The sequence below is a fragment of the Ursus americanus genome, chromosome 11, assembly GCF_024610735.1.
Source record: "Ursus americanus isolate L20-20 chromosome 11, mUrsAme1.1.p, whole genome shotgun sequence".
NCBI lineage: Eukaryota > Metazoa > Chordata > Mammalia > Carnivora > Ursidae > Ursus > Ursus americanus.
Window position 1 is genome coordinate 18,052,662 of NC_142137.1, and position 16,603 is coordinate 18,069,264.

Below are 16,603 nucleotides of genomic sequence, written 5' to 3' on the forward strand. Positions count from 1 at the left end.
CCCAAAACATACTTTTTTTTTTTTTTTAAGATTTTATTTATTTATTCGACAGAGAGAGACAGCCAGCGAGAGAGGGAACACAGGCAGGGGGAGTGGGAGAGGAAGAAGCAGGCTCCTAGCGGAGAAGCCTGACGTGGGGCTCCATCCCAGAATGCCGGGATCACGCCCTGAGCCAAAGGCAGACGCCTAACGACTGCGCCACCCAGGCGCCCCCCAAAACATATTTTCTAATAAACCATGATAGAATTCAAACAATGTAGAATTACCAGGTTTACGCTATCATAAACCCTCAAAATGTACTGATGTGACTACTGCCAAAAATAATAAAAATTGTTCATTTGCAAAATATTGAAATGTCAAGAAATTTTTACTCATGCTGCAATTTAATCTTTACTTGGTATAAAATATATTGTCACCTTAAGAGTACAAAAAGAAAATCCAAATAAAAACCACACAATGGCAGTGAATTTGGAGAAAAGAGGACAGTGCAAGATAAATTAATTCTACTTGTTTCCATTAGAAATAACCAAAAAAAAAAAAAAAAATTAATTGTGCATCTACTTGTGCCAGGCACTGTTGTAAATGCTTTACATGCATTTTCTGGTTTAATTCCTCAGAACAACCAAAAGAGTATTATCATTTTAAAAATAAATAGCTCTCTAGAAGTATAATACTTCCTTTTTTACAGATTAGAAACTGGGACATAGGAGGGCTCACAAATCAGTAAGGTAATAAAAGTACAGGGGAAATGCTACACCTTCCAACAAACTTTTGAGTACTTTGAAAGCACTCACCTTTTGAAAAAGTAAAAATATAAATAAAAGCACTCATCTGTATGTTAACTTTAAGAGTTAAGTGAGTGCCTCTTAACACTGGTCAGGCATGAGAATCAGGTATGGAACTTAACAACACAAAAGCCCTGATTTAACAGAGGGCCAATGAATAGTACCTATGGATTTTTCAAATTCCACCTCTGAAGAAAGTCAGAGGTAAGAAACCACTGTGCTAATAATTATTATCTGTTAAAGCAGCATTAAATCCACTATCGAGCAAGACTTTGTTAGCCATAATTAAACCAAATCTACCATATTTCTTTCTTTTTTAGGGTTTCCAAGTTTTTTATCTAGTTCAAGTTGGCCTTTTTTTTAAATCCAAATTAGTAAAGTTTTCTACTGAAATTGTTAAACTTTTTTTTAAAGATTTTATTTATTTATTTGAGAGAGAGAGAGAGAGAGAATATGAGCGCACACAGGAGTGGAGGGAGGGGCAGACGGAGAGGGAGAAACAGACTGCTAACGGAGCAGGGAGCCCGGTGCGGGGCTTGATTTCAGGACCCCAAACCTGGATCCTAGACTCAGGACCCTGAGATCATGACCTGAGCCGAAGGCAGACGCTTAAGTGACTGAGCCACCTAGGCTCCCCAGAAATTGTTAAACTTTTTAAGGTTTAAGAATTAGATGGGAAAAAGAAAATAGTCCCAACCTTTAAGTTTCTGTAAATGCATCTGACCAGCTTGAATTTCTTCCTTAGAAAGGAATGAAATTTTACAGAATCCCAAATGTGACTTAAATTATTTTCCTTATAATATAAATCTAACATTCTACTCACCAAATAATCAATAAATTGATCACCCTTATAGCTCTATATATCTATGAAAGCAAAATTATACAATTAAGCATAAAAATAAAATTACAAAATCAATAGTTAAAACTAACAACATTAGCTTTTCTTGTTTTTTATGTGTTTTTTGGGTTGGTTGGTTTGTTTTTTGCTGAAATTACATCATGATTCACACCATAATTAAGGTCCTAAGAGCTACAACAGAAGTTCTGACACAGACTCACTTGAAATGAGCCTATTCTACCAGTTGCCACTCAACTCTCCCTCCACCTTCCTCTATTCCTGTGGTCCTCAAACTTGGTCCCCAGACTGGCAGCACTGGCAATACCTAGGAACTTGTTAGAAATACAAATTCTTAGGCCCTACCAAAGAACTACTAAATCAGAATCTCCAGGCCAAGGCCCAGCAATCTATTTTAACAAGCCTTCCTGGTGACTGTGATGGGCCCCATTGTTTGAGACCACTGCTCTATTCAGGCTACCGAGAAATATGCATTGAGCTGCCACACTGTGGCTTCCTCCTCCTCTCCCCTAGCTCCAGCGTCTCATTTACATAGTAAGCAGTCTCTGTACTTTCCTCATTCTCCCCAATATGATTATTTGGAACAACAAAACCACAAATGCAGCAAGCACCGGACCCGTGCCATGAATTTAAATCATAAGATGATTTCTTCTATAAGCCTAAATATTGTTATATTAATTTTAGATCCCGGAAGCGAAAACACAGAGTTAAAATATTTTTGTCTTAAAGAAAATTTGAAGACCTCTGGAAATTCATTCAAGGAAAACTTGAAAGCTTCTGAAAATTCATTCAAGGAATCTATAGGAGTCTATAGATTCCATTTAGAAATTTTTTGGTGAAAAAATACATACACATATTAAAAAAGAAAATTTTTGTTGTGAAACATATGGAAAGCTTTTTGATACAATATCCATTTACGCCACTGAAGCGGTGTGCTATGCTAGTAAGAATCAAAAGGGAATCAAAAGACTTGTTTTAGTGCCCGGACGTTTACTTTGTAACCATAAAAAAGTAAATGATACTCAGTGTCCTTACAGGTAAAATGAGGGAACCGGACTTGGTTCCCAGCCAGGATTAAGTAGTAGAATCACCAGGCTTACCCTTTCCCCTCCAGGGAATCACCAAACCACCTGACTGCCTGAAGTACGTTTCTCTAGAACTGTGGAATTCTGTTTTATCAAGTTCATTATGGAAAATCAAATAGGAAGAATGTTTCTTTATCCTATGAAGAAAATGTTAAAAAAAAAAAAAAAAGTAGAGGGATGACTAAATTTTTCCTTATTTAAATTTTATACTCATGGGTAATGTTAATTTTCTTAGAGTATTCCATAGGTTGTGTTCAGGCTAAAAAACATAAGGGGGTATAACATCTTTAAATATCTTACCTTGTAAAGCTCAAAGAAAATGATATTTTTTTGTAGTGGACACAAGTAGTAAGAAAATCTAACTTACCATATAATCCATGTGCTCAGACTAATTGTAATACAATGAGATTCTGTTCTCCAGCTCTTGTAGTGCTTCAGTGAATGATGGCTTTCTGAGTTTCTACCACAGCCCTAAAGATGAACAGAATGCTATTTGTACGATTTACATATAAGTTTGTTTCAAATTAATCGAAACTTAAATCATACTCAAACTTATACTGAAAAGGTTTTGGTTTTTAATTTGAAGCAGGAGGGAAAAGTTTCAGAAAATAATATAGATTCTCATTAAATTTAATTTCTTGCAAAGAGGCTAACTTGCTTTTTGTTATATAGTATTTACCTAAAACAATCATGAGCCAAGTTCATTTCCCTATTACTTAAAAACGTATATACTGTCTTGCACATTGTGGGGCACTGAGCATCTTTGCAGACCAGTGCCCCCCTCCTACACACACATTTTCTAATAATGTCCACACCTCCACCCAAACCCACTGGCAACTAATGAGACTCAGACCAATCACAGCAATTTCCCTCACCAGGTAAGTAAAGAAATAAGATGCAGTTCTGGTCAATGAGACATCAGGGGCAGTTTGCTGGATGTTTCTGGTTAAGTTTCATATGTTTAAAAACAAAAACAAAAACAGGAAAGGGATGAACTTTTTGACCTCTTTCTGGCCTTTGGGGATGGCTGTATGATATATAATGCATGAAACATCTCTGGCCATAAAAAGCCATGAAATTGAGGGTGGACAAAAGAAAAATGGAAGAAATCTCAGTTTTCAATGTTCTTTTCATTGAATTAACTAATCCTGAAGTGGTCCTACTTATGAACTGTGCGAGATAATAAGGATTCTTCTTATTTTGGAAAAATTATAGACATCTTACATGTTATTCAAAAAATATTAGATATTAATAGCTTCTAAGCTGTTAACAAAAATTGTTTTGGAAAAAAGAATCCTTTCATAGAAAAAAAATTAGTAAGATGTAAGAAAAAAAACTGGGATCCATTTCTTAAGTAAATACAAACAGGTAAAGGCAGGTGCAGACATGAAAACTACTGTAAGTAGGCTAGATTCCCTTTTCAAGTATTTCTAAACCACACGTGATTACTTTCTGAAGATAACATACCTTTTATTTTACCTTAACAAATGTTTCTAAGTTCAGCCTTTGAGTGTTCTAGCTAAACATGGATAAATTTATTTTAGTTCCTAAACATTAAAAACAGTCCAACTCACAATAAGCATTTAAGAAAAATATTTAAGACAAACTCACAGATAAAAATCACTTTTCTCACCTGAAAACCACACTTGAGGCACAACCAAATGTCAGAGGGAAGTACTGGTCGCCCATCACAGAATCTTCTTTCTTTTAAACATTCTGAGCAAACTGACCACACATTCTCAGCTATTGCTTTCTTCACATGATTCACACTGATAGCATGACTTACATGCTGGCAAGTGAAACCTACTGAATGAGACAAAACAAAACGTGAACATTTTCTTTGCTAAACCAAAGTGTTACCATCAGTAAGCAAAAGTCAATAGCATTAAAATGCTGTAACTAGAAAGCCAAAAGATTCTAAAAACAAAATAACTCAAAAGGATACATACTGTATGGTTCCATGTATAAAGCATTAGTGAAATAACAAGAGAGATGGAGAGCAGATTTGTGGCTGCCAGGGACTATGGACGGAGAACAGGGAGTGTGGCTATAAACAGGTAACTCTTGGGGTGGTGATGGGACAGTCGGGTATCTCAGTTGTGGTGGTTATACAAAACTACACATGTAATGAAAGTGCATAGAGTTATACCCACTCACACAGACACATAGACACACATACACAAGGCTTTGCACATCTGGAGAAAGCAGAATAAGCTCTAAGGACTGTACTGATGTCATTTTCCTGGGTTTGATATCATACTACAGAAATACAAGAGGTTGAATCAGGAGAGGTTGGGTGAAGAGTGAAAGGGACCCCCTTATATATCTCTTTGAACCTTCCTATTAATTCAAAATTACTTCAAAAATAACAAGTTTAATAAATAAATAATTATGTACTGAGCAGCTACTGTGTCAAGCATTTTGAATATATTTTCTTCTCATTTAGATACGCATATAAAAATCTTTCCACGGAGCCTACCTCTGCTCTGATGCTATTCTCATCACTATTGAGAGAAAGGAGAAAGGAACAAACAATGGCATAATTTACAGGAACAAGAGTCCTCCTTAATGAGTATTTCCAAATAACAAATGACTCTTCATGGCCCTTAATTATCCCTTATAACAGAGTCCCACTGGGTGCACTGTGTGGAGGCAACGGGCCAAAACCAGCTAATATGTTTTTATTTCTTCAGATAACCGTGTTCTTCTCCCAAGGACACAATGACATTTCCATTTCTCCCTCTTAACTATCTCAAACACCAAAACTATAACTGTCCACCAAAATTAAACAACAAAGGAAAGACTAAGTAACTTGAAAAGGGAAACAGGAGTACGTGCATTTCAACTTTCTCCACTTCCCTTCCCTTTTCACCTACTAGTTAACTAGAGAGAGGTTAATCATTAGTTCCTTTTCATCCCGAAGCCTAAGTATGTGACTCCTAACAAGTGACTTATTGCAAAATATAATTTCAACAAAAATAACGTGCAATCTGGTGAAAGATTAGAACTTCTAATTTTACACCAAGAGCAAGTTATAAGAATAGACACAAACGGAGTAAATCCAAAGTCCTATATTTGAAAAGAAAGGACACATGCCATTAAAGAAAGGGGTGTTCTGGGGAAGACTGATAGATGACCACACCAATACAGGACCTAGAAGTGAGTTACTAGATATCAATGCTTTGAGTTTTTATATTTTAAAATTCTTTTATATTATGATGTTATGCTAGTCACCATATAGTATATCATTAGTTTTTGATGTAGTGTTCCATGATTCATTGTTTGCGTATAACATCCAATGCTCCATGCAATACATGCCCTCCGTACTACACATCACTGGGCTAACCCATCCCCCCGCCCCCTTCCCCTCTGAAACCCTCAGTTGGTTTCCCGGACTCCACAGTCTCTTGTGGTTCATTCCCCCTCTGATTTCCCACCTTCATTCTTCCGTTCCTTCTCCTAATGTCCTCCATATTTTAAAATTCTAAGGGGAAAAATCATTCCATACACCTTCTGTATCATCTCTGGGATGGGATCTGGCCAGGGTACAACTTAACCATTCTCTGTTTCCACAATTCAGACTTATAAAACTGAAATTATTAATGAATTCAGAGATATTCATGATAAATATGTGAATATTTATGATAAAATGTTCCAAGCATCTATATTAACCCTATCAGCTTTTAAATACTTCTTATAAGTAAATTTGAAAGTTTGATGTTTTCTTACAAGAGTTAACCAGTGTTTAATAGTATTCACAATCTTTGGGAGGAGGGGGGAAAATGTAAAAAAAAAAAAAAAATTCTGTGCTATTAGGATTTCCTCAATTTTCTGTAATTTGGTTAAACATACAATTGTCTAAATTTCATCTGCCACATAAGTCCTCTAGGGATTCCTGAATAAAATATATAAATGTATTAAAGTCTATAGTTGTTTCACATTAACAAATCAAAAACAATAATTAAAAGCTCCATATTTTTCACTTTAAATATTAAAAAACTTTACAAGGAGGTCTTCCAGTTTGCAAATGATGGTCTAAAATCAACACTTCCCCATTCTCCTCCCAGAAATTGTCCAAGGGCAACAAGAATAAAAAACAAAAACACCAAGTTTATTTTCAGGAAAACCCACAGACAACTGGAGCCCCAAGTCATAAATCCAGTGGAAGGGTCCCAGCTCAACGCAGCAGAGATCAAACAGGGGTGCATCCAGAAGGAAGCAGAGAGCATACTGCAGCTGTAGATCTCACAGAGAACTCCACATGCTTCACAGACACAGAACGAAACCTAAATCTCTGCACAACACCCCTGGCAGGAGCTCCCCTATATTCAGTTTTGTTTTAAGAAGCAAAAGAAGGCAATTTCTAATTCACTAAGCGGGAAACAAGAAAACAAGCCAAATTCGCCCAAAACAGTCTTGTCTCCGAGACAGGCAGGGAGAAGAGACCCTTCAGATTCTGAAAAAAAAAACCCAGGGCTGCATAACCCTGTTGGGTGGAAAGAAGTAAGGCTGAGTTCACACTCAAAACTCCAATTGGTCTGGACAGTGCTCTGGCCCTCCTTCTTACACAAATATTCTAAAACTAACTGGTCCAAGGAAGGTGACCCTCCATCAAAGAATGAGAAATTAAGGAAAAATCAAAGCCACAAATCTATACCAATATAAGAAAAGGGAAAAACAAACGGCACAGAAATCGCTGCCACGGGATAAAAATACAGAACAGAAGCAAATGGTCCGGGGCGCCTGGGTGGCACAGTGGTTAAGCGTCTGCCTTCGGCTCAGGGCGTGATCCCGGCATTATGGGATTGAGCCCCGCATCAGGCTCCCTGTTCCGCTGGAAGCCTGCTTCTTCCTCTCCCACTCCCCCTGCTTGTGTTCCCTCTCTCGCTGGCTGTCTCTATCCTGTCGAATAAATAAATAAAATCTTAAAAAAAAAAAAAAAAAGAAGCAAATGGTCCAATACAAGGTGGCAAAACAGGAAGAAGTGACTGGCATCGCTCGGGAAAGAAATGGAAGAAAAAATAAAACCACAAAAAGGATAACAAAACTAAAAAGGGCATAAGGTGAAGAAGACACTGTAGAAAACACTGTAAAAGATAAAAAATGAAAAGAGAAAGCGAAATGAAAAGGAAGCAGGAGTTTTAGAGGATTTGGGAAAAAATAACTAGAAGACAGCTGAGGAAGAGCTAACCTAAGAATCATCAGAATCCCTGAAAAAAATCATATTCACAGATCAGAACAAATGTTTAAAGATATAATTCAGACTTCCCTCAATACAGCAATCTAGCTATGCTGAAACACTATCCAAGTTAAAAACACTTAAAAATGGAAATGAAAATTAAAGATGTGTTTTTCAATGAAGAGCTAAACTGGTGAGAAAGTAGGGAAAATCCTCAGAAAAGCCTAAACAGAAGGTATGAGACTCAAGAAAGCATGCCTGAGGCCAGCAGCTCCCCAGTCACCTCCCAGGCTTGCAGGCCTGGCTTTAACGGGTCGTGAGAAATGGAAATCAACAAAAAGATGTCAATGCTAAGTGACTTCATAAACTAAACAAAATCTCAATCATTGTTTTGGAACTAGACTAGCTGATTTTATTTATTTTTTTTTTAAAGATTTTATTTATTTATTTGACAGAGATAGAGACAGCCAGCGAGAGAGGGAACACAAGCAGGGGGAGTGGGAGAGGAAGAAGCAGGCTCATAGCAGAGGAGCCCGATGTGGGGCTCGATCCCTGAACGCCGGGATCACGCTCTGAGCCGAAGGCAGACGCTTTAACCGCTGTGCCACCCAGGCGCCCCTAGACTAGCTGATTTTAAAGTTCATGCAGAAAACAGTGAAAATAAAGAGCAAAGGATTTTTTGATTAAAAACAGATATGGCTGTTTTCCGCAACACGATTTAGGGTGCCAGGTATCACCATTTACCAGCAATGTCGTCCGAAGAGTCTTCGTCACGAGGTACAGCAGGCCTTTTACTTCTTTTGGCTTTCTCAGGCAAAGCTTTGGAAGGCTCTTTCACCCGCATCTGTTATTTACTGAAAAGTTTGGGGGTAGGGGAAAATGAATACACTTTAATCCTCAGAATGAAAATTGTAGGTATTTGACTTAATGTATATTAACATAAAAATGACTTCAATTTTAGTTGGGTCTAGTACATCAACAAAAGGAGAACAACAGGTGAAGCCAAAGAAATCTTTATTAAACCAATATACAAATGCACATTACATTTGACGTTTACCAACTATTCCCTAGACACATGATGTCCAGGTGGATGAAAAAAACCAAAGGTTTGATCAAGGGAAGAAGTGCTGCTTCTGGGTCATGTGCTCCCTTTCCCCTTTCTCCTGTCCCACTAGCTAGGAAATAGTAGAAGCTGGAAACAGGCCACAATGGACCAGGGATGGGAGCATGTGCCGAGCACAGCAGAGCCAGCCTACCTGTACCATATGACCTAGCACTGAACTACTGGGAGAAATATATTGTTTTAAGATACTGCATTTTTTGTGGTGTTTTTTTCCCCACTTTTTCGTTATGAAAAAATTTAAGCTTCCACAAAAGTTCAAAGAACAACATAAAATATACTTACTACGTAGATTCCACATCTAGAACATTTTGCCCTATTTGTTTTATCTAAATAACCAGTGTGTACAAGACATACCTACACGTATGAGTGTGTTTGTTTTTGCTGAACTATTTCAAAGTTGCAAAGAACCTGTATCTTTTTTAAGAATAAGAACATTTTCCTATATAATCACATCATTACCACATCTAAGAAAATTAATGATTCCGTATTCTGATGTTCCATCATATTCTAACCTCTTCAGCTGACCCAAAATTGTCTTCCATGCTGATTTTATAAAAATCAAGATTCAGTCAAGGTTTGCACTTTGTATTGGTTATGTCAGGTTAACTGTTAGCATCTTTTGATCCACAACGTATACTTTCTTATAGTTCTTCCCAACTTATACTTCCCTAACACACTGGCTCTTTTAAGAGATCAGGACAGTGCATATGAGTCACCTTAAAGATCTTGTTAAAATGTGGATTTTGATTCAGCAAGTCTGGCACAGGACCTGAGGTTCTGCCTGTCTAAGGAGCTCCCAAAGGGAAGCTGGCGATCCACAGACCACATGTGCTTTTTATTTTGTTTTGTTTTGTTTAAGATTTACTTATTTTAGAAAGAGAGCACAGATACAAGCAGAGGGAAGAGCAGAGGGAGAAGGAGAGAGAGAATCTCAAGCAGAATCCCTGCTGAGTGTGGAGCCCAACAGGGGGTTTGATCTCAGGACCCTGAGATTATGACCCAAGCCGAAACCAAGAGTCAGATGCTCAACCAACGGAGCCACCCAGGTGCCCCCATCGACCCTACTTTCAATAGCAACATTGTATAATGGCCCACACTTCTTTCTTCAACGTGTTACTTATCTCGGTCCTTTCTATTTTTTAAAAACCCAAAGTTAATTGCTAAGATTTTAGATAAGAAATTAAGCATTTTTTAAAAATCACTGTACTTGGAGTCTCTCTTAAAGCTCAGCCTAAATCTCACCTAGTATCATCTCTTCTATGGCTAAGCTACACTTAATTTCCATGGCTATTTGTTTATTTGCTTTTATTGATCAAAGTGGAAGAATCTTTCAACTCAATAATAAATTCTGAATCTTGGGGCGCCTGGGTGGCTCAGTTGGTTAAGCGGCCAATTGTTGGGCTCCACAATGAGCAGGAAGTCTGAGGTTCTCTCCCTCTTCCTCTGCCCCTCCCTGTGCTCATGCACACACTCTCTCTAAAATAAACAAATCTTTAAAAATGAATAAATTCTGAATCTTGATTCAGTTATACTATATTCAGTTATACTATATTCCACATAAGGGAGCTTTTTAGTTTACCATTTCAAGAGCCATTTCTTTAACTCCAGGGGTCATCACTCTTGAACGGAGCTGCAAACTATGGCCTTCCATGTTAGAGATGCACGAGGGTTTGGAGTTCCTTGACTACCTCATTTCTTTTTTTTAAGTTTTTTTAAAAATTTATTTATTAGAGACAGAGAGAGAACACAAGCAGGGGGGTGCAGGCCGGCAGAAGAAGAAGCAGGCTCCCCGCTGAGCAAGGAGCCCGACATGGGACTCAATCCCAGGGGCCCAGGATCATGACCTGAGCCACAGGCAGATGCTTTACAGACTGAGCCACGCAAGCGTCACTTGACCACTTCATTTCTGACTGACTTTTCCCTCCGAACTTTCTCATCCACTTACCCCTATAGTTCTACCCTGCAAAAACACTAATTTAGGTATTCCATTCCCTGATCACAAATTCGAGTTCTTCCAGCTTTGCCTCTTCAGCCGCTCCTATTCACCTTTAGTGCCCAGGCTGGCAAGAGGCTGCATCTCACCAAGTGTGTCCATGATCACTATAGCAAGGCAGGGGGGTGGGGAAGTAGCAAATGGAGTGCTGGTTCTTAAAGCTTCACTTGGAAATAATGTTATGTCACATCCACTCATATTTTCCCAGTCCAAGCAGGACTTTTAACTTCAAGTAGACATGGGGGTAAAGGGGCGGGATGTGGGATGTGTACAAAGAGTGCAACCTTACCAAGTACACAGAAAGAACAAAATATGTGTACATAGCCTTAACTACCACCACATCACCCCCCTAGCAGAATCCTGAACCTAAATGAACCCAAATAACCACTTTCTCTATGTCTGAATCCAAACAGGCTGGAGAAAATCTTCTAAGAAAGCTGACTGGGTCCACTAAATTCATAATCACAATCTCAGTCTCAAATGGATCAAGACATGCCGTTACCTACTACACTTTCTGGAAAACCTACTTACCTACTTCTCACACAGCCATGTGAAACCTTTCTCACTCTTTTAAACCTCTAACTCCTCCATCTCCCTACTTCTCAAAATAGTATCTAGTCTTCTACTTTACTGAGGGAAAAAGATATAATCAGAAGGCAAATCTGATCTTTCCACCCCCAAACTTATGGACTTACCTCCAACTATTTCAACTTGATATCCTGAAAATACAGGTAGAACTAAAAGAATCAAGGAAAAGTGGCTCATGAGAAACCAGCCGTACCTTTCCCCCGCTTCACAGATAACTTCTTGAAAAAGATAGACATCAACACATAGATAGTGCTTGCAGAATAACAAAAGGAACCAGGTATTTGACCTACAACCCATAAAAGAGTAGAAGACAGTGGTGACTCAAACTTAACTTGGCAATGTCAATTTCCAGTGATTTTTCTGACACATGCAATATGTCTACACATAGAAATAATTTTGGACAGTAACCCACTATTTTGCAATCACTTACGTATGTAGCTTTTTCTTTCACTTTTTAGGCAAAAAGAGACAAAATTAAAATCTAATTACTAGACCTTCAAGTACTTTCTATCACCAATATTGTGTCTGAGAAGTTCCAAGGCCACCCTCACATTTGGAGATTCACTGGAAGGACTCACAGGACTCAGCATGTAGTCGTACTCATGGCTAACTTTTATTACAGCAATGTAGTATGGACATACAACCTGAGCATAACAGGAAAAGACACAAGGAAGTTTGCAGGAATCCATGTGCAGGCTTCCTTCTGTTCTCTCCTCCCAGAAAGGGTCAATCAGAGTACACTCTTTCCCCCACTATGGAAAATCCAGAAATGGCTGTGCCATGTTTCTGACCAGGGAAGCCCATTACAGACTCACAGGCCCGGGGGTTTTTCTGGCGGTTGGTAACTGCGGCATAAACCACAGGGTAGAGCATAAACTATATCGTTTCCAGATGCCAAACAAGGTGTAGCCTTGCAAACAGACCTTTCTAAGGATAGCAGTGTCAGTATTGATATGTTAAGTCTTTCCAGGACAAATAAGTTCTGGCCCTTTTATTCATGTGGTTTCCCAAACAAAACTTTTCAGTTTAACTTCAGTTTTACTCTAACACCTGTCTTTTCTCTGCTGTAGGATGTACAACTAAGTTGTTTAGAAATGTTTGATTTTTTGGGGGGCGCCTGGGTGGCACAGTCGTTGAGCGTCTGCCTTCGGCTCAGGGCGTGATCCCAGCGTTCTGGGATCGAGCCCCACATCAGGCTCCTCTGCTAGGAGCCTGCTTCTTCCTCTCCCACTCCCCCTGCTTGTGTTCCCTCTCTCACTGGCTGTCTCTGTCAAATAAATAAATAAAATCTTTAAAAAAAAAAAAAAAAGAAATGTTTGATTTTTTTTAAAAAAACATGCCATACAAACAAAAGCCCATAGTCTCAAAAAAGAAAAAAAAATCTTTTTTCCGTACCCTTGGACTCTCGGGGAATTATTTTCGGCGTGGGGAGGAGGAGGACACAACTCTCCTTTTAGTAGCAGGCTCAAAAAGACGAACAGCACTTACGTACTTTTGCTGTGCATCACGCGGCTCTCAGCACTTCAGAGATACTACCTCACGTAATACTCCCAACCACCTTATGAGACAGGTTACTATTACTTCCCCCATTTTACACTTGAAACGGAGACACACAGAGGTTAAGTGACTTGCAAAGGTCCCGGAGCCAGTCAGTGGTGGATGGAGACTTGGACCCCAGCAGCCCTTCTCCAGCGCTTCTAATACTACCCTCCAGTCACTAACAACAGCATCCCAAGTTTCTCAAGAGAAAATGGGTAGTGCGGAGAGAGCGCGGGAGAGAGGCAGGACGGGTATCGGGGAGCGGGCGCCTGCTTCCAGGTAAAGCGGGGACTCGGGCCCCTCCCCGCGGACCCCTCCTGCGGAAACCACCACGGCTCCGCCGCCGGAGCCCCGCCGGGCCGCACTCATGCGGCCCTCGGTGACTGCCTGGAGCCCCCCGGGATCGGAAAGACGGGGGAGCGTAAGAGGCCTCTCTCCCAGGCCCGCCTTGCCACGAGGGCCTGGGGAAGAGGAAGCGAAGACCGAGACACTGCGGCGACCCCAGCACCACAATCCGGACTCACCACGCCGGGCCGAGCCGCCGCGTCTACAACCAGAAGAGATTGCGCCTGCGCGGCCGACAACCCGGTGGGCAGGGCGGGGCCTCGTGTGCCCGCCCACAGCCGGGGTGGGGTTTGAGGCCGTCCCTTGCGGTGGCACACCGGAGTGGGGCGTGGACAGGGCGGGGCCGGCTCGCGTCGCGCCTGCGTTCCGTAGGTCCGTAGGTCCGTAGGCTAATCTTAGAGTAAAGGTGTTGGACTCCAGGCTGCGTCCGAATAGTGTCCTGGAGTACGCAGCTCAGGTCTTCCCGGAGTCGGGCTTAAGTCCCCCTTGCTGCTGAGGGCCTGAAGGGATAGCTTCCGACTTCCCTCTGTTACACTCTTCTGTGCAATAAAGTCCCACCTGACATTGGCCATACGTTAGCTTGCATTTTTTTCATTATCGGCTTACCTGTCCTCGCTTACTTAACTAGACAGGAAATTTCTTGACCTACACCTATACCTCTTCGAAGCTCGATTATCCGTTAAAGTGGTCTGCACACTGCATATGTTTAGTAAAAATAGTTGGTTTGAAAATGTTTTATTTTAGGGGCGCCTGGGTGGCTAAGTCCTTAAGCGTCTGCCTTCGGCTCAGGGCGGGGTCCCGGGGTTCTGGGATCGAGCCCCACATCAGGCTCCTCCCCTGCGAGCCCGCCTCTTCCTCTCCCACTCCCCCTGCTTGTGTTCCCTCTCTCACTGGCTGTCTCTCTGTCAAATAAATTTTTTTAAAAAATGTTTTATTTTAACGATATTGCAAACATCAACTCTAGTTTTAGGGAAGTCCTACGAGATTTGTAATCCTTCACAACTCTTCAGCCAGGATACTGGTGGCCTTATGATAGAACCTTGCATTAAGAGTTCAAGATACCAGAGATAAACCAAAAACTCTGATTTTTCCCGTAAAATCATTTCCTACTAAATAGTTAGCATTATTTCTATGTACAGAACTTGGCAAAGGAGGCCACTAGGTGTTTACATTGTATTTATGGAAACCACTCATCCGACAAATATAGCTAAGTACAAATATGCCAGTTACTGTGCTGCCTATAGGAATAAGTAATCATGTTTTGGAGTAGGGGAATTTTTTTCTTTAGGGAAAAATATTTTTTCCCTATTTTTTTCTTTAAGGAAAAAAAATTCCCCAAATAAGAATAGGTCTTATTGTGGTGTAATTGTTAAGTCAAAACTGTCTACATCACAAATCAAAAGTTTTCATTTATTTTAGCAACAGATTTGAAACAGAACGTGGAGAAAAAAAGATATGCAAATCTGAAAAAAATCTAAGTAATTTCCATACTAAATTGTAATGCTGTAAATGGGATTTTTAAAAACGTATCATATACTGGACTCCCAATTTACAGAAAAAAAAAAAAGAGGGGACTGAATTAGAACACAGAAATTTAAGAATTAGTGGCGCCTGGGTGGCTTAGTAGGTTGAGCCTCTGCCTTCCACTCAGGTCAGTATCCCGGAGTCCTGGGATCAAGCCCTGCCTCAGGCTCCCTGATCAGTGGGGAGTCTGCTTCTCCCTCTCCATCTGCCCCTCACCCTCTGCTCCTCTCCCTATCCATGCTCACTCTCTCTCAAGTAAATAAATAAAATCTTATTTAAAAAAAAAAGAAATTTAGGAATTATGCAAACACCATACAATTTTTCTTGGAAATGATAAATTCCAAAGCTATCTTGATTTCTAGTAGTCTACATTCTATTTTACAATGTGATTTTTTTCACTTGGCAAGATATCTTGGACATAACTCTGTATTAGCCTCATTCTTTTGACTAGTTGCTTAAAACTCCAGTAATGGATGTATCATTTTTTCCCCAGTTTTCTGTTGATGTACTTTATCTTTGCCTACTTGTGCAAATATCATTAGTAGATAGCAATGGAAATGCTAAGTCAACAGATACGCATTTCAAGTTTTGATAGAAACTGTTTCCAAAAAAAAAAATCTTCACTTGATTTGTCAAATATCTGGAGGCCTGATACGGACTTGGAAAGAAATGGGCAAAATCTCCTTTCCAGTTGCCTTTCACTTGCATTATGCCAATAAATAAAATGAGTTGTTTGAGAATTAATGATTCATATCAACTCAGCACTAGTAGAACTTTCCCAGAAGACTTAAACTATTTTTCTCCCTTTCATCTCACTTGAAGCCTTCCTGACTCTCTCCGAAAGAAGAACTTGGACACTAGTCCAAGGAACAGTAATCAAGACTCTCTTTTGACAAGACTTTTTGCTATAAGAACTCTTAAATAAACCGAGTCTGGCACTTTGCTAGGTACAGGAGGAGCTATTTATCTTCTGAGAGAAAAAAATCTTGCAGAAAAATATTTCTCAAATACTTAGTCATGAACATTGGAAAAAGAATGGTATCATAATATGTGCTTTTGCAAAGGCATAAATCAAGCTGAATGTGATTTTTTAATTTTTTTAAAGACTTATTATGTTTCCTTTTTTTAAAAATATTTTATTTATTTATTTGACAGAGAGAGACAGCAAGAGAGGGAACACAAGCAAGGGGAGTGTGAGAGGGAGAAGCAGGCTTCCCACAGAGCAGGGAGCCCAATGCGGGGCTCAATCCCAGGATTCTGGGATCATGAACTGAGCCGAAGGCAGACGCTTAATGGCTGAGCCACCCAGGCACCCCCGAATGTGATTTATTGAGGCCAAGCACATTGTTTCATTGTTTCCATATCTGTGTTCATACTACCTATGGTTTTGATGTATTCAGGACAGCTTGGGGATGCCATGGGGAGTACATGAATTTACAACATATAATGACATTTTAATTCAAAGTTAATCCACAAAATAGATCATATAGAAACTATAGCTAAACTCCAAATAATTTGGAAAAACATAGTTGTAAGTGATGGCACTGGCATAGAAATATGAGGTGGTGCTATTAATTATTAAATTA

General features: G+C 39.7%; 1 protein-coding gene across 1 annotated transcript in view; it reads right to left on the reverse strand.

Moving 5' to 3' along the window:
• USP45 (ubiquitin specific peptidase 45) overlaps positions 1-13,722 on the reverse strand; it is a 68,100-nt gene extending 54,378 nt beyond the window's left edge. The window contains exons 1-4 of the mRNA XM_045807003.2: positions 13,673-13,722; positions 8,650-8,759; positions 4,360-4,532; positions 3,094-3,197 (exon numbers count right to left, since the gene is read on the reverse strand). Of these exons, the coding sequence (XP_045662959.2) occupies positions 3,094-3,197; positions 4,360-4,532; positions 8,650-8,749 (377 nt within the window). The 5' untranslated portion in view covers positions 8,750-8,759; positions 13,673-13,722. The remainder of the gene's footprint in view (positions 1-3,093; positions 3,198-4,359; positions 4,533-8,649; positions 8,760-13,672) is intronic.
• Between the last annotated feature and the right edge of the window lie 2,881 nt (positions 13,723-16,603).